Genomic DNA, 22,901 nt, shown 5'->3' with positions numbered 1-22,901 from the left:
TTTTTGTTTTGTTTTACTAAATGTGTCAAAAAGGATTGTCTTTCACTGTACACCCCCCCCCCCTCAAATCTCTATATCCTTCAACATCCCCTGGCCACCCACCCTATAGAGGACAGCTTAAAGGAACACGTTGCCTTGGATCGGACGAGTTGGTCAAAACAAAAGCGTTTGTAACCGTTTTTTATATAATGCATATGGTTGGAAAGACGTTTTAAAAGTAGAATACAATGATCCACACAAGTTTGCCTCGAAATTGCATGGTTTTCCTTCTACTGTGCGAACCAACACGGTCGGCCATTTATGGGAGTCAAAATTTTGACCCCCATAAATGGCCGACGTGTTAGTCGACGAGGTAAAAGGAAAACCACGCAATTTTGAGGTATGTTTGTGTGGATCATTGTATTCTACTTTTACAACATCTTTCTACCCATATGCATTTTATGAAAAACGGTTACAAACGCTTTTCAAAAACCAACTCGACCGATCCAAGGCAACGTGTTCCTTTAACACTACTGGTAACAATATTACTGTCAAAAACAAGTCTTCTCACTAATTGGTGTATTTCATCATATTAGGCATAAAAAACAAACCTGTGAACATTTGAACTCAATTATTGGTCGTCAAAGTTGCGAGATAATATTGGGAGAAAAAAAACATGCTTGTCATAAGAAGTTGTGTGCTTTCAGGTGCTTGATTTAGGGACCTCAAAATCTATTTTTGAGGTCTTGAAATCGAATTTGAGGAAAATAACTTCTTTCTCGAAAACTACCTTACGTCAGAGGGAGCCGTTTCTCAACATGTTTTATACTATCAACAGCTCTCCATTGCTTTTAAGTTTTATGCTTACAAAGGTGTGATATGCCTAATATTGTTTATTGTTTATGTTCATGCCCACAGTCCCTACGGGATCGTTGGTCATGACCATAATGCATTGTAATATTGGTTTCAATTGCTCAAAATGTAAATAGGGAAAGGGCTACATGAAATCCCACAATTGAACAAGTCTAATGTGAGACTTGCACTTTATTGGAGTTGAGGAAGTTCATGTTGCCAATAAAGCTGAACCATTTGGAGAAAGTGACTGCTGGAATGTTTGGGTTGTTTCCTATAATAGCCTTTCTAAATAAAAAAAATAATAAATAAAGCCCCGTTTTTCAGTTATGAATGAAATTGTTTGAACATGGAGTGTGTGTGTATGAAGTGTTACAACGGGCCGCACTTAAATTATTTCAAAACACAATTCAACTCAATTCAATGCGGACTAACGGTTTAAGAAATTTTAAAACAGATTGTTTTAAAGTTTCAGAATTATTGGACATGTGCCTATTTTTTGTGTGTTCATATTGAGATATCAACACTTTTATTGCACCCCCTTGAAATAAAGTTTGCCCCGCCCACAGCCCACAGCAAATTGTAAACATAGAGGGCGGGCGAGCGGACAAGTGGTGCAGTCTGCTTGATGTCATGATGTGCGAGTGAATGTCCCGATTTAATAGCGCAAAAAGAGCCGTTTCATCACAAGCAACCGTTCACCTTGCTGAAACTTTCTTCTGAATTAGTCCACATTTGTATGTGCAACTAGTGAAATGGCTGCGGCGGTTATTAAGTGAGTTGATTGATGTCTTTTTTTAATTTAAAATTTTAAGTAAACAAACAAAATAAATAAATAAAAGTTAAAAGGGCACCACAAAGTTCACAGTCCACACACACTGCCGCTGTTTTAAATGTTTAAATTAAAGTGTTCACACTCTTCGTTGACGGCGTAATTGCAGGAAAGTCAATTCTCATGTACATTATATGCTCATTTGTTTGTTGGTACCCCACCTTTTATTTACATAATCCTTAATAGCAAACGAAGAGAGACAACAAAAGTGCTCCATCCAATCTAGTTGCGATATCGTAACCCTCCTCCCATCATCATCTCCCATCATCTAGCCCCACTTGTGACTTGTGTGGCCAAGGATAGCTGACTGCTATCCTTGGCCACACAAGTGGGGCTAATCATCATCATGCCCATGCCTCCCCGCCGGCGGCTGTTGGGAGCCGGGAGGAGGGCTACGTCATCGCAACTACTGCTGACGAACTACATCCTGTACATCCAATCCAATGAACCAAGTCAAATGTCCAAAATAGATTGCGCGTGACTACCTTACAGTTGTGCATTTAAATCACTGATCTCCAACCGTGCAGACCCTCATGCATGCATGCATGCTCACTACTCAAATTTTATATTTACAAGGAGGAGACCCAGTATCTGGGGTGCTGTACTCCTTTTTTCGACAGAAAATGTCAAAATTTTGAAAAGGAATACAGCGCCCCAGTTACTGGGTCTAAATGTGTGTGGAGCGCATTCTAAGGATTTGCACAATAAAGACGTGTTCCAAAGCGAAAGGCAACTTCGTCTAGAGCTATCAGCTAGATCGTACTAGCCAGAGCTCTACCCCTCTAGCCGAAGTCGTTGTTTTGGACACAGGCATATGAAATTGCAATAACATAACTGAGGAGGGTTTCTTTATCACAACTAGCTAGGGGCTTATGCACAATATTTGCTCATTCTGCAGATCGAGCTGGTCAGTAGGTATAGCTCAATCTAAAGATTGCGCAAAACCATCACGGTTGCGTGGACCAACCACTGGTCTGGAGACTGTCTCAATGTGTTTTTGCTGGTTGGTCCACGGATTTGCGTCATCTTTAGATTGAGCTCACATTGACACAGTCTCCAGACCAGAAAGTTCAAAATCAAGCTGCTTCTCTGATGTGATACATTCATTCAGTTCAGTATAGTTTATAATAAGCTTGGGCGATATCACGATATTATCGAGTATCGCGATATTAATTTGGAAACGATTTCGATATCGGATGGATTTGGTTTTAATCGAAATATCGATATATCGCGATAATCGCGATATATCGCGATAATCATGATAATGAGACATCGCGATAATGAGACATCTTGCACCCCATAGGCTTGGAGTAAAACCAGAAGAATAGGTAATTAGAACACCTCTCTTATGCTATGACTGTCTCTTCTACAACTTTCACTGGGAGTTTGAAGACTGATTATGTCAAATTTAATTAATCGCGATTATATCGAATATCGCGATATATCGTGAATAGAATAAATCGATATCGCCCAAGCTTAGTTTATAAACCTAAGAACTATGAGGTTCATTCCGCTGGTACCATTCGTTCATGGTGATGATAACGAACCTTTAGGAGGTAGGACTAGGAGTACATCTACTCTTCCAAGTTCCAGTGTCTGATGGTCGATTTTCTGATGCCCTAGAATTGCCACAACTACAATGCAATACCACCAGCCAAACATTGCACTGTATTCAATTTACATACCTATCTGTCCAAGTGCAAGCAAGCATAAGCCTTTTTGAGGTGTGGCGGACTTGATAGGAGTGTACTGTTTGTACACACCAATTTACCCAAACCTTATAGTTGTGTAGCATTGTGTCCGCCATATCTCAAAAAGGCTTTTGGCATAGCTCCTCCCTACTTGGTTGACCTACTGTAATTTCACTTCCCAGCTAGGCTGCCGCCTCAGTCTTTAGCTTTTATAGCCTACTTCCCATTTACATGTTTAACTTTACATATTATATTACGGGGCCCAATTTCATAGCGCTGCTTAACGGTAAGCAAATTTGCGTGCTTACTGTAGCAGAAAAAATTTGCTTAAGCCTTAGCGTATTTCACAGGTTAGCAGAAAAATTGGGCTGCCATATTGCGTGTTTACCGTAGATTTGCATTGTGACGTCATTTATTTTCGTGTGATAAGCACCGGAAGGTTAGCATGCCTTTTCGTGTGCTTATGGTTAGCAGCGCTATGAAATAGAAATCGGCCGCTAAGCAGCGCTATGAAATTGGGCCCGGGTGACAAGACTTGTTCTACAGCCAGCCCTTGGGAACAGAACCCACTACCTTTTCACATTTCAAAAAGCTTCGCTCAGAGCCTTCCTTGTAGTCTTATTCTATTTCTCGTAAGCTTTTGCTATAATAAAGGCTTAAAAGGGTCTGCAATGAAGCGCTTTGATTTTGTGAAAGGCGCTGTATAAAAACCCATTATTATTAACAATATTCTGACTACATAGTTTGTTTTTTTTCCTAGGGGTGTTGGCAAGTTGGCCATTGCAGCTGGTGCAGTTTACCTAACTGTTGATCAAGGAATCTGGAGTGGATCATCAGATAGTGCCAAGACCTTCAAGAATCTTACAAGCACATACAGTATTCCCAATCAAGAGGAATACTTGCAACAAGTAAGCAATCATTTGGTATTGTTTTTTGTAAGAGCGGTGAACTGACACTGATAGAAATCGTTTAAGGGACACGTTGCGTTGGATCGAGTGGGTTGGTTTATGATACAAAAGCGTTTGTAACTGTTTGTTATGAAATGCATATGGTTAGAAAGATGTTTTAAAAGTAGAATACAATGATCCACACAAACAATACGTCGTGATCTAACACGGCACACCATTTTGTGGAGTCAAAATAAATTTTGACGCCACAAAAAGGCTGATCGTGTTAATGCGCAGAGTCAATGGAAAACCATGCAACTTCGAGGCATATTTGTGTGGATCATTGTATTAAAACATCTCTCTAACCATAAAGCATTTCATAACATGCAGTTACAACACTTTTTTAGGGACCAACTCGCCCTGTTCAAGGCAACATGTCTGTTTAATGTCACATGTCTGTCACAACTAGATTGGGTTCTCCCTAGTTTTAATTTATTTATTATGTCAAGGATTAGAGGTTGAGCATTTCAATGAACAAGAGAGGAGGATGGGTTTGGGAAAAAAACTTTTTAATACTTTTTGGTCAAAATTAAGTACCAATACAATGATATGAATTGAATTACATAATAAAACACTATCAGAATAAATTCTCTCGATCTGAACCAATGACAGAATAAAATCGGAGTGTTTTAAACATTTGTCTATCAGACTTCTGTTTGCATGCTCGTAACATATTATAAAAAGAAACAGAAAGTTAAAGCTATGATGGTGCTAAACAGGACAAAATTGAAACATTCTCATTTTCTCTCTTTATTTCTAGATCCCTTCTGCTAAAGGAATATCGCAACAAATGAGAAATGGTTGGAATTCAGGTTTGTTGAAAGGCAGTCAAAGTATTGTCTCTATTGTATTTTTTAAATGTCTTACAAATGTGTAGTGTTTCACTAAAGGCTTCAACTAAATTCTCCTCATTATGGTGTATTCGGTGTATTTCAAATGACTGCACAAATCACATAGTTTTGAGAAGTGTGAGCTTAAAATACAAACATAGAGTTAAAGCTCACTTCCCATTAGAAAACCCAACAGTGCAAAATGTTTGGTGCAAAGATCTATTCAATAGATTATGATGCAGCAACAATTGCACTGCTCTAAGTCTTAAAGAAATACTCCCAGAAAAAACAGTCAACACTTTTCTATACAAGGTTGAACAAATTTGTGGAATCAGTTAAAGGCACTGGACACTCTTGGTTATTACTCAAAATAATTGTTAGCATAAAAACTTACTTGGTAACGAACAATAGAGAGCTGTTAGTATAAACAATGTGAGAAACAGCTCCCTCTGAAGTAACATAGTTTTTTGAGAACGAAGTAATTTCTAACTTAAATATTGCTGAGGCCTCGAATTCAAGCATCTGAAAGCACACAACTTGTGCAGGAGCAAGGGTGTTTTTTTCTTCTTTTATTCTTTCCGAAGAGTGAAGGACACTAAATGTTTGTTTGTTTGTTTGTTTGTTTGTTTGTTTGTCAATTTAAACAGTTGAGCAGTGGGTTTGTAAAGTCATGTTGTATAACTCACTTCAAAATGATAAAGTAACTGCCAATGATGTTGCTATCATTGATCATGTATGATTTGGAGTAGTTATTGAATACACTTTGCTAAGATTTTCTATCACTGTACTGTTTCTTTCTCCAGGAGTAAAATGGTCTTTTGATTACTTAGTAACAACACCAGAAAGAATTGGAAACTTGACAAGCTCAGCAACCAGTTGGGTCACAGACTCATTGACTGAGACAAAGGAGTAGTCTAGGGTCAGCGTGTTGGAGCCTGTAGATTATGTACATATCAACAATAGTATTCTCATATCAACGGGCCCAATTTCATGGCTATGCTTACCATAAGCAAAGAATTAACGCTTGCAGAAGCAGGGAATTCTGTGCTTACATCAAGCATACATGTATATTACAGGTAGCGGGGAATTTTGGCTAGTGTGCACTTCACGTTACTATGCATTCCCTCGCTTACACAGTTAGCGCAGAGGTGCGGGCAAGCAGAGAATGGTGATCGTGAGTGCAGAATTGGGCGGTAAGCAGAGCCATGTAATTGGGGGCTGGTGTGACATCAGACTACTATGTATTTTGAATGATTGCTCACATGTATCTTTTTAAAAGAAGAAATTAGGAGTTAACTCTGGTAACAATACACACCATGTGATTTTAAGGCAGTGGTAATTACTAAAATCAATTGTTGGCATAAAAACTTACTTGGTATCAAGCAATGGAAAGCTGTTGATAGTATAAAACATTGTGAGAAATGGCTCCCTCTGAAGTAACGTAGTTTTCAAGAAAGAAGTAATTTTCCACTCAAATATTTGAATCTGATTTTGAAAATTACCTCAGAATTAGATTTTGAGGTCCCGGAACAACACAGTAAAATATCTTTGGTGAAAAGTCAAGTTGTGAACAAGCGTTCGTGTTTTTGAAAAAAATGACGCTTGACATAATTGATATTGGGCACTGCTGGGGCTTAGTAACATGTAGTAAATTGAAAGCGTAACTATATGATGTTGCCCTTTTCAATAATAAAACTTGGATCATGTCCCAGTGGATAGGGCGACCTATTGGTTCAGTTATTCACTTCCATGTTTTATACTCAACAGAAATTCCAAGCTATATCATAACATACTTGATTGTTAGTCCCTTAGGAGAATTTGTAGCAACCTTACACAGGAGCTTTTGTGTGATTCTCAGATGACTAAATAAGGCTTTCAGGCCTGAAGACTTTGAATATTTGAGTGAGAAATTACCTCTTTCTCAAAAACTACATTACTTCAGAGTGAGCTGTCTCTCACAATCAACAACAAAATTGAGTTTTTACGGTAACAATTACTTTGAGTAATTTCCAACAATGTCAAATGCCCTCTCTAACCTGTTAAGAATACATTTTTTGAGTCAGAGATTTTTAGTTAATTTAATGTGTCTCTACAGTGCACTTTAACTAAAATTGCATCGCCTAATGTTGGCCTGAAGAATTTTTAAAATAGCTTTTTCTCTAAATAAAATTTGATAGATGATGCAATTTCAAAACGCACAACAACTCTCACATACACCCTGAACAGTGAAAAATTTACTTAAAACATGCAATATTGTTTGTAGCCTACATGGCTGAGACGTGAAATAATGTCTGGATCACGACAATGATGTATTCCAAATTCTAATAAACTTCCACTTTTGTACAAGAATTATTTAAAACTTAAATTGCTTTAAGCAAAAATTTTGACCTAGCATCTTTTAAGTTGTTTTACCTTTGTGACAAGTCCATTCATGGAGGAAAGAATTCTGGATTTATTTGCGAAGTACAAACCTCTTGCAGTCTTCATCATTGTAGGAAGGTCAAACAATGGAGAGCTGAATGCTTGTAAGCGCTGGCCTTGCACAATCGGCCAATGAGTTTGAAGTCATTCTTTGATCGCAGTGAGGGCATTGTTTGACATGTGCTGTCATGAGAGCATTAATCAGATTTTGTTTACCATAAGTTCATTATTGACCTTATTTATCATTTTGTTAAGTAAAGTTTACTCGAGTAATAAAAAAGAAAAATGAGTTTTGTTTCTGTGTCATTAGAATTTAAATTACCCCATTCTCAATGCTCGCTTGTTGAAAAACTTTGCACTACATAAGAGCTGGTTTTATTTATTTATTATTATTATTATGTGTGAATGTAATTAGCATATGGGAATGGGAATTGGGTCCATTTCATAAAGCTATTTGTAAGCAGAAAGTACCACTTGGCAAATTTCAATACCAGGCAAAATATGGGTGGGCACCAGTTGTAACAATGTAGGCCTAAGCTTTATGGATTAAGTAATATCATGGAGCGATGCGTCATGATGGTAATATTTGTCTGTGCTTATCAAATTCTTGCGCCTACAGGGCCCAATTTCATAAAGCCTGTAAGCACAAAAATTTGCTTAGCATGAACCTTCTTCCTTGGTAAAAACAGGATTACCCACCAAAATTCCACGTGATTTTCAAGGTTAAGCAAACAACAGCTGAATGCCAGTGAGAAGCAATAAATTAAAGTTTGGTAGTTTTGTTTTTATCAAGGACGAAATTTCATGCTAAACAAATTTTTGTGCTTAAATCCAGGCTTCATGAAATTAGGGCCTAGGCCTCTTGATAAGAAAAACTCACAGGGCGCCCTCTATTTCTGTAAGAGTGTTTTTATGCTATTATTGTTTGTTTTTAAACAATTAAACGAACCAACAATGTATTCGGCCAGAATCCCTGACAGTTCGTTTTGTGAATTAGAATACATGTAGAAAATTCATAGAAGCAACACTTGAATGGAAGAAGAAGAATGTCCAAAGTGTGTCCTATTTTAAGAAGTCGGTTGACTTGAGCATGTTTATGAATTTTTAATTGACGCATGCAGTCCGCAATTTCAGTATAGTTTCTAGAATCCTCATGAGTTCGGTGTACGTTACAAACACTTTTAAAATCGGGTACCAGTCTAGGTAATTGACAGCGAGCAGCAGAGCAGCAATAAATCGACAGACCTCATGGATGAAGAAATTATTCAAGTCGATCGCAGAACAGCCCCTCAAGAAAACCAAGAAATGCAACTGACAGTTTTTGAAAGGTAGGTAGAGTACGTGAGTACGTTTTGCACGGACTCCGTGGTTCAACTTACACTTAGTGTTAATCTGACCGACGTACGATAGAAAAGATAATAATTTGTTGCTTTATTTCTGATCTGAACCTTATTTATAATTATACTACGATACGAAGACAAGATTCGTATAATTTTTTTTTAGCACTCGGCAGTGTCACTGTCGCACTGCTCTAGCCCACCTCGTTGAGCTGTAAATGGCTCCGCTTTTAACATCGGTCTCATCACTGTCGCCATTACAGTGATGGCGACAGTGATGAGACCGATGTTAAAAGCGGAGCCATTTACTAGGCAGTTTCATCAAGTTGATTTTACGTGTACCAAAACACACACGCACACAGCCCCGAAAAAAAAGAACGAAATATATTAAATCATAACTCACATTTTGTACAACTCATAACTATGAGACTTGACAGCAGGCAGGAGCATTCTCTCCTCGTGCTTACCTTTTAAAAATATTCGAAATCGGATGAATACTTTCGGAGATATTGTAAAAAAAAGAGAGCAACGACAAAAAAAAGAGGCTTGGCCTGGCGTGCAGCGCCCATTCGTTTGTGCATGACGTCAACTTTGAACCCCGTGGACAACGGATTTTGAAAATCTTCGGAAAGCGCCGAAGAAGCCTGAAGACGTTTTTTTGCGATGCGGGAGCACATGTTTACACAAAATGAGATAACGATTACATCATCGTGTAGCCGATAAAATTCCGCACATCGTACAGCTAGTCGCATAGCTTTTACCATAAAAACCTATTTTTGTCGGCGTTTTCCATTTTTTGAATCAAGATTTCTTCCAGAGACAATCATCAAAATTGAATGCGACTTTGTCAGTGCTAATTCCCATACTTTTAAGTTAAACTTGTGAAAATTTGGTGTATCTTGATTATGTTTTCTTCTCCCGCAGAAAGGTTTTGTTAGACCATTTCTTGCAAAGTTGTCCTAAATACGCATCTTGTACATGTACGTCGTACTCGTACATCTTCGTGTTTCCGTGATGTGCCACCACAAGAGGGCGTGTGTTACAATAAGTTTGATAGGCCGGGGCTCTAATAATAGAAAGCTGGAAAGCTGCCCGATCTTGTTTCTTTGATAATTTCTACGTTCTGAATTGATATAAACAGACTGCTCATCTTGAGTCAAAAGAAACTAGTATTGTTACATACTTTTAAAGGCCTATACTAATTGAAACGAAAGTTGAACAAAAAAATTGATTGTATATAGCCATTGGTTTTTAGAAATTGTCTTTGTAAATATAACAAAAATAATCGATGTATACCAATGCCTTCATCCTCAAGTTTTTTAAAGATTGTTCTAAATTTTTACTGTGTTAATGCTACAATTTTAAATCAAAGGATCAACTGATCTTAAATTAAAGAAAACACCAGTCACAAACTCTTTAATTTTATTCCATTCTGGTTAATTTAATAATGCTATTTGTTGACATAATTAATAAAGAATATTCACACAAACACCTGCAAAACTTAACACATATTTAATTTTTATAGTTAACAATTTCCCCCACGATGCCGCTCCTTAGTTTTATTCACAAAATATCACTTTTTGCCGTTCATAAAAAATCATACTAGCGCCTCCTCAAAGCACAGTTTGTAAACCTCCCCAGTGATAGAGGGCGCTCGCCTAGTGTGCGCCCTCTATTGCCATAGGCTGTGCATTAAACTTGGCCGTGGCCGATATGAAGAAAAACATAAGAATTGAACTTGAACACGATCCTCGCTCATTAAAAACGGTATATCTCTGCAACCAAACATCCGATTTCAAAATTTTAAATTGATTTTTACTTCTAAGAATACACCTTAACAGACCACATCTTGTCAGAGAAAAAATCACCTGCATTAAATTTGACTGAAACAGCCTACATTTACAGCTCAACAAGGTGGGCTAACACTGCGCATGCTGCTGTAGCCCCATAAATCGGTCCAATCCACTCCGTATCCTTGGCCCCAGCACCACTGATATCAAAACCTTTCGGAAAACCATCTGAAACTCTCCGCATCATGAAACTTACCGATCTAATACTTCAGAAGTTGCAGATAGCACTATACTTGGAATCGTTTACATAGGTATCACAGATTTTGAGTAAAAATTTTAAATTTTGGGTGTGAATTTTCTCAACTAACGGACAACTAATGGAATCGTCTGCACACGTTTGTCCTGGGAAGAAAAGATACCCAATCCGCGCTTCGTGTATATAAACATACGGACACGCGTCTGGGAACCATTCTTTGTTGTTCCCAGACGCGTGTCCGTATGTTTGTACACAAAGCACGGATTGGGGAACCATTCTTTGTAGTTCCCATACGCGTGTCCATATGTTTGTACACGAAGCGCGGATTGAGTATCTTTTCTTCCCAGGACGAATGTGTGCAGATGATTCCACACGTTTGTCCTGGGAAAAAAATCTGCGCACGGTCGGGGGACAATCGGCACATCGGCATGAGCGATAAAAGAGCGTTAGTTGAGAAAAATCACACGCAAAATTTACTTGATTTTTACTCAAAATCTGTGATACCTATGTGAACGATTCCAAGTATAGTGCTATCTGCAACTTCTGAAGTATTAGATTGGTAAGTTTCATGATGCGGAGAGTTTCAGATGGTTTTCCGAAAGGTTTTGATATCAGTGGTGCTGGGGCCAAGGATACGGAGTGGATTGGACCGATTTATGGGGCTAATGCTGCTGGTGACTGATTTGTTTGTAGAGTGGTTAAAAAAGCATGGAGTATAGCTATCTTTTTGTATTAAAATAATGATTTGGAAAAGTTTCTGTATGGCGCCACAACTTTTTCATTCGATATGAATTAATATAGTAGGCCTATCTAATTTACCTGATTGATAATGATATAATATATCCCTTTTTGTAAAAATTAGTGAAAAAGTGGTGGCACCATACGGAAAGTTATCCAGTTAGTTAATAAAAATAGAATAGAATAGAATAGAACTTAGATTAAGATTAAGAAGGCTAACTGCAAAAATAGGAGCCTGGTTAGACCTGGTAGTGGTAGGACGTCAGTCAGTGCCACTGTACTTATGTCGTGGGAATTATAAAGGTTCTTTACGATGCGAACACAAATTTGACTTTATTTTTTACCTGATTTGAGAAGTTGAAATATCGTTCATATAGGCCTATTCATAGTGTCCCTCACTATATTTTCAACAAGTTTTTACAGCTAACAAGTATATCCACGGAAGAAAATATTTCCGAAAATATGTTGAAGTTCTGCACTGGCGATGTGGATCATCATGTACCAATGGATAGTAAGAGCAGTGCGTTGTCTTGCCGCTATTCGCCGTCAACTTGGTAGGTGCCATCAACTCACCTTCAACTCCTTCAATACACATTTAAAATCCAGGAGGCATAATAAAACTGGAAAGTACCACAGCTCAAATAGAATTTTTATAAGTTTCAGGTTGAATTTCAGTTACAAAGGGAGTTTTTTCCTTAAAAAATATTTATAAGCAGCAAAGCCGTCTGCCGACATCTTGCTTTTTCACAGGGCTTCTTCTTGTACATATGGACGGACAACAGAGGGCGCTTTCCTGAGCGCGTATATTTTTTTCCTAGGAAAGATGAGGCCACTTAGCATGTGCCAATTTCATAGCCTCATCTGTACGCTTCCAGCACATGGAGTCTTGGCACAAGACGTCTATGCTCGGTATACTATGTTCTGCGCTTTGTGTAAATTGCTCGCTGACTATTATCCATCCGCTTAGTGGGTGGTTGACGCAAGTTGATGGCGCCGCCAGTAGTCGGTGCAAGAAAGTGTGAACACGGAAGTTAGCGCACAATGTGGGATGGGAAACGTCAATTTTAATTTTCTTGTCACAAAATATCAACAGCAAAGGAGAAAATACAACTATTTTAAATAATGCCCTCTTGGAGTTCCAACTACAAGGAACATATGAGTAAAAGTTCAGATTCCTGAGTTAGGTAGAAATATTTTTAACAGATTTGTGAATTTTGTTCGCAATGGTGTACGTAGGACCTTTATACCCTGGACTCCGTTGCGTTGCATGCAATGGAGGAGTCCAATATGGGCTAGAGCCTGGTCAACGATTACTCCTAAAACTATCCCCTATGAGGTTCATTCTGCTATCGTCTCCACGAACCTTGAGTCATTGGTTGACATGTCTCACAACACAAACGAGGGGGTTTTGGCATTTCGATATGAGGTTTAATCGCTTTTCTTTTTAAATCAAATTTCGCCGAAATAAGGCTCTACGCATTTTTGAACTCTCATTGACCTAGGAAATGGTCCAGGAAATCTACTCAGCAATCTAAATTTTAATTTTTTTTTTAATTCTTACCGTAATTCAGTCCCCATCTTTCCCGTTTTACTACTCTCGTGACGATCGTGCGCGTATTAGTTTTCCCAGGACGAAACGTGGAGAATTATCTGCACATGTTCATCCAGGAAAGAAAAAATACCCAATCAGTGTTTTATGTACAAAACATATGTCAACGCGTCTGGGAGCCACGAAGCTCACACAGGGTACCAGTGTGTGAACACTAGATCTACGTGGTTCCCGTACGTGTGGACATGTCCTGTATACCCTAAACCTTACCCTAACCCTACCCTAATTAGTTTGATTATGCCAACTCTGCCAGGCATAAATGCAGTCAGCAAGGTACAATTTTCAATATAGTGTAAAGCCTGGTTCATAAATCCTGCGAATGAACTTTGACGTCACAAATTGTTCGTGTCAGTTGAACCAGGCTTTAGGCATAGGAGTGTGTGGGTGTCTTATACCAAATCCTTGTTAAAATCTTTCATATGTAGGCCCTAATACAAATTTTAATTAAAATGGAGAAATCATTTTCTTTTTAGCCATTTTATCAATTTATGTTGAAATGTAAAATTCACACATTTCTTAAATCATGTTGCAGGCCTGGAGTCTCATCTTTGAAAGGGCAAGGCAATTTTCATATTGCAAAGGGCACTTCCATTGGAAAATCTTAAAGTCTTGGGGCACCAAGGCTTAGACCCGGGTCATGGCCTGGCATGCGTGTAATTCTAGGCCTGATGTTGAACAATTAATCTGTGAATCACACTTCGATACAGTCCTCAACACGCAGACTTTCGCTTTTATTGGTTTAATATGTTTCGCCACAAGAAACTTTTCTTCAGTTAGTAGGTCCTTTGATTGATATGTGAGTATGGCCAAGCAAAATAAAGAACATGTTGCTCGTCCTCGCCTGTTCGATTTTAGATGTTCGATGTGTCACTCACTCACTCACTCAGTTGACCCAAGTTGTCGCGTTGCTGCATGTTTGAGTCGGGCTTTACGTCTCACACGCCACACAACTCTATCCTGCATACAGCTGTTTAGCTCCTCCTTGTTGATTACTCCGGCGTCTTCAATCATGGTCTTGAGCATAGTCTTGGTAGGTCTTCCGGGGCTGCGCCTGCCGTGAGTGGGCTCCCACGCGATTACTTTATTGGCCACGCGATTACTTTATTGGCTGGTAGCTTTGGGTGCCGTATACTGCGTATACAGTGACCAGCAAGGCGCAACGGGCGCTCCTTGGATCTTCTCACTCAGGTGGGGATGTTGCCATAGAGCTCCAGGTTCGTGATGTGATCCCTCTAGGAGACATTCTGTGCCATCCATAGCATCCTGGTGTAGCAACAATTGATAGATTTGGTCAATGCCTTTGTGAGAGTCCAAGACTCACACCCATACAGCAGGAATGTTTCTATTGGGGCATGAAAAAATCTCAGCTTTGAAACCCTTGGGGAGCTGAGATGTCCAGATCTTCTTCATGTCATGGAGGGCTTTCAATGCAAGCGCCTTATGGACTGTGATGTCTTTCTCTGTGCTCTGCATCCTTGAGCCGAGGTACTTGAAGTCGTCCACCTCCTTTAGTGATAAACCTCCGAAAGGTCTTAAGTGGAGCATGATCCCCAATGTTGTATACCATATACTCCGTCTTCTTGGCATTGAGATGGAGACCAACCTTCTCACACTCCGACTCAACTTTGCTGAGTAGCTCTTGTGCCTCTATGATGTTGTCAGACAGTAGGGCTATATCATCTGCGAAGTCTAGGTCGGAGAGGGTCACTGGGCCAATTCTTCTAGACTTGCCAATTCTTCTAGACTTTCTTGGGGTGATAGTGAAGCCTAGATCCTTGTGTTCTTTGAGGGCTTGTCTCAGGGTGTAGTCAAGTACAATGATGAATAAAAACGGAGCCAGCTTGTCGCCTTGCAGAACTCCTGCCAAATGAGTCCTTTATTTTTATTGAGCAATTTCATCATCTTTCTTTCATGTAGGCCTAAAACATTGCTATTTCCCCAATGTAAAGATCTTGGGAAAATCTTAATTTTCTTTGAAACATTTTGCCATAGATCTTGCACCAGGACGTGATGCCACACACAGAATAATTTTGGAGCAAAATCAAGCACTCTTGAAAGAAAAAATATATATATCGACTTTAAACTGAATTGGAGGACATGCTGTAAAACCATAAAACCATCTTCAAATACGATATTGCGGCCATCTTTGACATGGTTGCCATTTTGAATAATTGGCCCCATAACAAGCTTTTATTAATATTATTGTAAAAGTTATAAATGTGCTTCTTGTGCTGGGAACTGTCATAATCAACTGTTTTCTTTATGCACATTTTTTTTTTTTTTGCACATTGCATATGTACCACGCGCATGAAACCAACATATTAAATACTTAAAGCATTAGGACGAACACCAATGAAAGCATTTCTTTTTTTACGGTGATGTTATTTTATAATATGTAGCTTAGTTCTTAAAACATGTGTGTAGAGATTAGGTCACATGCAAAAAATATACATCCTAAAGAATGCATTGCCAGCCCTGGTTACATTATTTGAAAATGATTACAAAAATATCTGTGAAATAGGCCTCCAAAAATCATGATGATTTAATGCAAGTGTGAGGAGCTGGCCAGTCTTCCCTTCATGGTACTGACAGTGGCAAACCATCAACCCAGTCATTAACACGCAGTGAAGACTAGGTCCTTGCACTAGGAGTAATGACTACTGCAAATTGATAAGGGAATACAATCTCTCTTTTTAAGATTGGAAAGATTTCTCTTAAGATTAAAAAGAATAGACATTTAAAGTTCTGGATTAACAATTCGTGTTCCACTTTCTTCAGTTTAATTATTGCTGATGTTGAGGAACTCAGTACAGGCAGTTAAAAAGAAATGAAAAGAGAAAACAACATGTAAATCAAATTGTACTTTTTGTCCCAAAAGCCCTGCCCAGTACTACTAGCGTTGTGATAGTGTGCCCATTACAAGGCAAGTACTAACTGTTAAGCATGTACTATATTTAACAGCATGTACAATACATGTACACCCATGCACGTTTTGGCAACTTGCCCTACCTGGTTGGTGCAGGTTGGTGCAAAAGTTATTCAAACTGGTAACAATGGAAAATTCCTAATCAATTGTACTCTCCTTAAATGGTCTCTGACCTGAATGTAACTATCAACAGCTCTTTGTGAAGTTAATTCCCTGTTGGTGACCACTGATCAATGGCTGATCAATGGGAAATGATTCAGCTAGACCCCCAGGCACATTTTGACAATCATGCAGTCTTGACCAGGGTTGGCTTGTGGATCTTGTGTAGCTAGAAAGGGATGTTTTTTCTGCGATCATACACGTATGTACAAACACAAGCAACAAAGGTTACCCAACAACCTAAACTCAGAGGCAAAAGGTTTCCAGGTGAGCTGACACGGTGTACAGTTTATGTTATCATTCAATCAATTAGTATTGTTACAAACTTCCATTGATTTTAAGGTGTTTAACGCATTATTTTGAGCCGCCAATGTTCAATTCATTGATGTAACAAGATTGTTGTTTAATTAGATACTGGTGAGTTTTGCTAAGTTGCCAAGGACACTTTCGAGTGTCCAGATCTGATGTTGGACCCTCGATTATTTTGAAGGTCAGCTCTACAGGACCACTCATGAATACATAGAGTTGGCTGGGTGCAAAAAGTGTACAAAAGGACTGTTAAATGAAGAATATGTTGTAAATTGTTGACATTTTCTACCTCCATGGTTAAGTGATGACTGAAGGAAAACTCTATCATGTAGGTTTCAGGTCACCTGGCAGGCTGAATATAACAGATTTTGTAACTTTGCAATTTTGTGTGGGCTTTATAGGCCTACATTACCTTGAACCTGTCATTATGATGTTAAATAAAAGGGGGATCAAAAAGCATTGTTAAAATTTCCAGTGAGTTTGACTTCTGACAAATGACCTTTGACCCTTCCGGAGCTGTGCCTAGAATCATGCTCTGTAGCTGTGTCTAGAATTATGCTCTGTAGCTGTGTCTAGAACCATGCTCTGTAGCTGTGCCTAGAATCATGCTCTGTAGCTGTGCCTAAAATCATGCTCTGTAGCTGTGCCTGGAACCATGCTCTGTAGCTGTGTCTAGAACTATGCTCTGTAGCTGTGTCTAGAATTATGCTCTTCAGCTGTGTCTAGAACCATGCTCTGTAGCTGTGTCTAGAATTATGCTCTGTAGCTGTGCCTAGAACCATGCTCTGTAGCTGTGCCTAGAATCATGCTCTGTAGCTGTGCCTAGAATCATGCTCTGTAGCTGTGCCTAGAATCATGCTCTGTAGCTGTGCCTAGAATCATGCTCTGTAGCTGTGCCTAGAATCATGCTCTGTAGCTGTATCTGGAATCATGCTCTGTAGCTGTGCCTAGAATTATGCTCTGTAGCTGTGCCTAGAATTATGCTCTGTAGCTGTGTTTAGAATCATGCTCTGTAGCTGTGTTTAGAATCATGCTATGTAGCTATGACCAATGAATGCAATCAGTATTCGTGTAATTTACATGCCCCACGACTAAGAGAGCATAATCCATTTTGTTCTATTATCTCATATTTTCTGTAGAAAATTCACATGACGTGACAATTAGTAAGTTGTTAATATTTATGCCTTACAACACCCTACAAGAGATCAAGCACATTCTGCATGCATGTTTGATATGTGGTTTCTCTGTCCACTTCAAGACAACAACCTAACATCTACCCTGTCATTACAATACATTCCATGACTATGATTCATAGAAGTAGGTACTAGGCCAATGTGACATCTTTTGGAAATAGTGCACAGAGAAGCAGAATATGGGTGTAGCATGGCATGTCTTCTTGCATTGATAATATTGTGCATTTCCGATGCTATATTCAGGTCTACAAACATCCTCTGTATCCAAAGCCGTATTTGTGTTGTCTAAGACGAGAAAATTGAAATCACCAGCCGTACATTATTTGATTGTCATCGTGAATAGAATTATCAGGACTGACTACGTCTAGACAGAAATGTTAAGGGGGGTTACCCTGAAAAAAGATCCAGAGTGTGGTATGCATAATCCATATATACCACCGCTGTGTGCCGTGCAGCACCTAAGCATCTGAATAGCTTGCATAGAATGTGATCAAACGCATTGTATGATAAAGAGCACAGAGATGTTTGGTTGGGAATTTCCCATTCCCATCTCCAAGCTGCATTTTCTTTCTTCATTTGCCATCACCTGTCCACTGTGTGTTTTATTATTGTTATTGTCATTGGGTTGGAGGAGGGGTTCAATTCCCCCTTGCTAGTCAAGATGCTTCAACAGCTGCAGATGAAACTCTGATGCCAGTTCAACACGGAGACAATAGCCGCCATGCCTCTGTCATTGCCGTGGTGCTCTTTGAAATGTTTCAGTTGAAATTTAAATTCCCTCTTTAAGTCGCCTTTATTCAGGAATTTTCCTTTTAAGAACAAAGCATCATGTTAGGTTGTCTGTGTAGGCAAACTTGGTGTTTCAGCATGTGATTTCTTATGACCTTTCTTTAAATCGGAATGTTTTCAAAATTCTTTTGGTTCATCAGATTCTCTTGAAAGAAGTTTAACAGAGAGGAGAAAGAGATAGTACACTTTGTGCATTAACTGACTTGAGTACTGATGATGGCATTCCACTATTCTCTGCATTGAAAGTGTTTGTATGTTTAATTGTGTAACGTGGACATTACCTATTGATTTTTTGTGTCACAGGCCTGGAATTACATGGATGCAATGGAGGGCATGGCCCCCGTTGTGGCCATGGTGCCCCTTCAGGAGTTTCCCATAGACTTTTTGATTATTTAATGGAAGTACTTCCCTCTCATAGATGAAATTCCAAGCCTGGTGTCATGCAGACTCTAGTTTCATGAGATATATATCATTTGATATTCCATTCTTTCCTCAAGAGCGTTACAATAGTTTTGGCTGATGATATTAAACACCATAACAATGTGCAATTCTTAGTTCCAATGAAATTCTACAAGTTGTAGACAACAAACTTTTATTTCATTGCTCCCATGGTATTTTTCTTGAGATTAATGTCAATTGATGTCACATGATTTAGTGATACTAGATTACATTTGCAGTGGCACTACCAGTAACATTATGACCACATTATTTTGTACAATGTACAGCTATAAAATGAAGGTGAATATTATACATGTATGTGATTTGCACTAGTCTTTGGTTCTTTCTCTCAAGTTACACATTGTAGTCTTCAAGTCCTACTCTCATACTGTATGGCAGTGGATTAGTACTTGGTTTCCGTTATTGTGCTTCCTGCAGTCAAAATCAATCCTGTTATAACGCTTTGAGGAACAAACCAATCTACTTGCTTTCATACTTGCAGTATAGTTTCTACCACATCAGCCGTAGCAACTCAACGCAAATAATATGTGACTGTGTTCACACAGAAATTGAGCTTGACGTTTAAATGCAAGGACTAAGCAGTAGTCAAATTTCTTTTGGTTTTGTAGACACTTTATGGGATAAAGCATACTGATCAATCAATTAATCGAGCAACCTGTCACAATTTGTTGTGGTAGCTCCTTGTGTAGCTTCGCCTTTTGTATTAAAAAAATAATATCTATGTTGTGCTTTACATGCACATGTACTGTAAAACAGTTTGCAAATTTGCCCTTTGAACCCAAATCCTCTATTATTGTACTTTTTTAGCCTTCATTTGCACAAGTTAGCCACACCCACTTAATAAAAGCAAAAGTCTATGAATAAATACCATTTAAGTTTGCACAAGTGACCACCCTTTTACTGATGTGATGTACATGTACAATGTACTAGCTGTTTACAGATAGCATTAGTACAGGCACAGGTAGCCACACCCACTGTGCAATTGTAGTGGCTGTGAGGCAGACAGTTCATTTAGCCACATCCTCATTCTGTTCAGTCTGCTAGAAGGAAATGTATCATGTACAGTCACGTCAATACATAGATGCACTCCCACTGGCTTTTACTCGTAGGACTTGTCATACTTGTCAATTTCTACACAGGTCTACTCTGATCTGTATTGACTTCATGAAGTTTCAAGTCAGCTTAGAAGATTAGAGATGAGATATTGTTTTTTTGCAGACTTTTGAAAGTCTGCCCTGAACAAAGCTTAATTTTTTCCCCGAATGGAATATGCAACGTTCATTGATCTCTAGTGCTGAGTATTCCAAAAAGGTAATTGGAATATTTTACAACTCCAGGGGTTATAAAATTTCATTGGCACAGCATGCATTACAGGCTGGGTCCCAAGCCACATTTGACAGTCATGATTACACCTTGGTGAATTATGTGCAACATGGTTTGTGAGGAGTAGCCTAAAATCGTGACAAGTACTTCAATACATTTCATTATGTTCATTTTGGTCTTGAAGTTGGGATTGTTGACATGTTTTGCAATATTACCAAGGTTATAAATTTTGGTTATAACTCCATATGCACCGATGTGTGTAGTACTGTATACTTACCCGCGTTCTGTGAAAAAAATCACAGGCATATTACTTGGGTGGTATTCGAACCCATGACCTTTGCAATTCTAGAGCAGTGTCATACCAACTAGACCACCGAGATTGCCTCTCAAGGCCTTATGGTTTATGTTGACACACATTCTGCAATTTAAAAGCATACATGGAACATGGCTCTTGTGCAAACTTTAAGCCCTGCCCACTGAAACTAGTACAGTGATTCTTATGTACTTTAATTGTGTAATGTATTTAAACCAAACATACTGAGTGTGATGTGCAGTATTGAAGCCACTCCCCCAGATTGTCAGTGAGTAGTATGCTGTAAAGCACAATACATGTACACGTACACCCATTACTAACATCACCTCTCCCTAATGTACAGGGTACAGATGAATACTAGCCCCACCCTTTCTATATGTTTGTATAAATGCCTGTGCATGTACCATGCTTTGAGTCCATTGATTGGACTCCTGAAGCCACATCTCCAGTGTGTGATGTACGTGTATCCTCTAGCAAACTAGAATCCTTGCTTCTGATTCGTCAACAGCCTTGAGATATATTTCTACATGTACTCCGAAATCTTTTCATGAGCACTGCGTATTGAATGCTCCATGCATATTGAACACATTATGCTGATGATGCTAGCATTTACTGCAGCGTGTTAAGTGGTGGTGTTAAAGTTAAGAACTTGTTTATCAGCACAGCAGCCCTAGCATCTAACTTTGAGTTTGTCTTTCTCAAGGATATTTTCTGAAATATTCAATTTTTTTAAAGATGCTTTAAAGCATTGCAAAACTTCTGAAACAACCTAAATTCCCAAATGAGGTTGACAAATTTTGGAAAATTAAAATTGTAAGTTTTTTGTATGCAGTCTCTTCTTTGTTTTCAAATGTTTTAACAATTATATGCATCCCATGTATTGGACTGTCGATGTACTGAAAATGAAATATGTCTAATTCCCATGCAACTCGATCATCGGTAGTTTTGCTATAAATTTCCGTAGTTTGATTCATGATTGTTGTCCTTGTGGGATCACTTTAGGAGCCACACCACTGTACGCTATATTGCTCACTGTGAGTACATTAAAAGCAAATATGTAGCCACATCCGCTCTGCTTGTTCAAAGCGTTAGCTACAGGTACACTGTACAGCCACTTATAGCCACAGCCGTGTGTTTACACAATAATGTTCTTTATAAATGTCAGAATTGAGAACCCATTGAAATTAATGTACTATACATTACTCCTTGTGTTTGGTGTTCATTATGTAGATGATCTGTCTGTTGAAGATATCAATTCATTATGCTCACAAATCTTCCAATAACAAAGAAATAACTAACACTTAGAACTCCTAATAAGAAATGAACAGACCAGAGGCAAGTGACTCATACATGTACTACAAGTATTGAGCTAATGATGGAGATGGTATCCTTAGTACTGATCATTGCTTCAGGTGTTAACAGTTTACCTTGGGCCTATACATGTAGCCCGATCAACAGTTTTAGTCCATTGCAGTCAGTTGATTGCAGTTGACTATGGTCTTTGAGTTTAGGTGTATAATTAAGCATAAAGGTGATGAGCTAGTGACATTGATGATAAATCAGTACAATAAGTCAGGCTTGTTGAGTAATTCTCATAAGGTTGATGGGCAAACTGAACAAAAGGATCATTGTGTCAAGGGATTGCATTCCATGCATTCATTCATGTTTGCAACAAACACATGGGATGGGAACATTTGGTATTCTTGAAACATTAGTAAAAGAACATTAACGTAATTTCCTGTGGATAAGGTGCTCGGCGGATAGGGCGCAGTGCCTAAACCCCCGAAAAAATATGTTAGGCCCAATGTTAAGGCGCTTTGCCGCAGAAGGCACAATGTTAATTGACACAGGCTTGCCATGACCCATCCACTGCTCATACATAGGTGTACATCAAGACATACGGGCGTCACTGTGATGATATAAAGGGAATTTTGTAGTTTTGTTAAAACATTGCTTCTATTTTTTGTTTTACATTTGGCTCATTTTCTTCTCATAGATTAAAAAAAAAAAAAAAAAAAGAGCCTTATAGTTGTTATTGTCACATAAGGAGCTTGCAAAAACATGCGTTTCCCAATGTTTCGGACTGCTATTTGTATCTGTTTTTTTGTTGTTGCAAGCTATAATAGAGAGAAGATCACACAAGCATGT

The 22,901-nt window shown here is 38.7% G+C and overlaps 2 protein-coding genes across 11 annotated transcripts in view; both read left to right on the top strand.

Annotated features, from left to right (window-relative positions):
* Window positions 1–1,454: 1,454 nt before the first annotated feature.
* On the top strand, window positions 1,455–7,841 carry LOC139937731 (MICOS complex subunit MIC13-like). Its single transcript, XM_071933020.1, has 4 exons — window positions 1,455–1,606; window positions 4,115–4,262; window positions 5,062–5,113; window positions 5,935–7,841. Exons 1-4 carry the CDS (start codon window positions 1,587–1,589, stop codon window positions 6,042–6,044), a joined length of 330 nt encoding a protein of 109 aa, XP_071789121.1. The 5' UTR covers window positions 1,455–1,586; the 3' UTR covers window positions 6,045–7,841.
* A 918-nt stretch (window positions 7,842–8,759) lies between these two features.
* The window catches only part of LOC139937810 (poly(rC)-binding protein 3-like), a 94,340-nt gene continuing 80,198 nt past the window's right edge, over window positions 8,760–22,901 (top strand). For 6 of the 10 annotated variants that reach the window (XM_071933135.1, XM_071933134.1, XM_071933133.1 and 3 more), the window contains exon 1: window positions 8,760–8,880. The gene's annotated coding sequence lies outside the window, so the exon portion shown is untranslated. Of the gene's footprint in view, window positions 8,881–16,515; window positions 16,635–22,901 lie in introns of those variants that run through there. The other 4 variants (XM_071933129.1, XM_071933130.1, XM_071933131.1 and 1 more) reach the window with 2 other exon arrangements.

Source organism: Asterias amurensis, chromosome 5 (genome assembly GCF_032118995.1).
Source record: "Asterias amurensis chromosome 5, ASM3211899v1".
Taxonomy (NCBI): Eukaryota; Metazoa; Echinodermata; class Asteroidea; order Forcipulatida; family Asteriidae; genus Asterias; species Asterias amurensis.
This window is presented reverse-complemented; position numbering and strand designations above follow the sequence as displayed.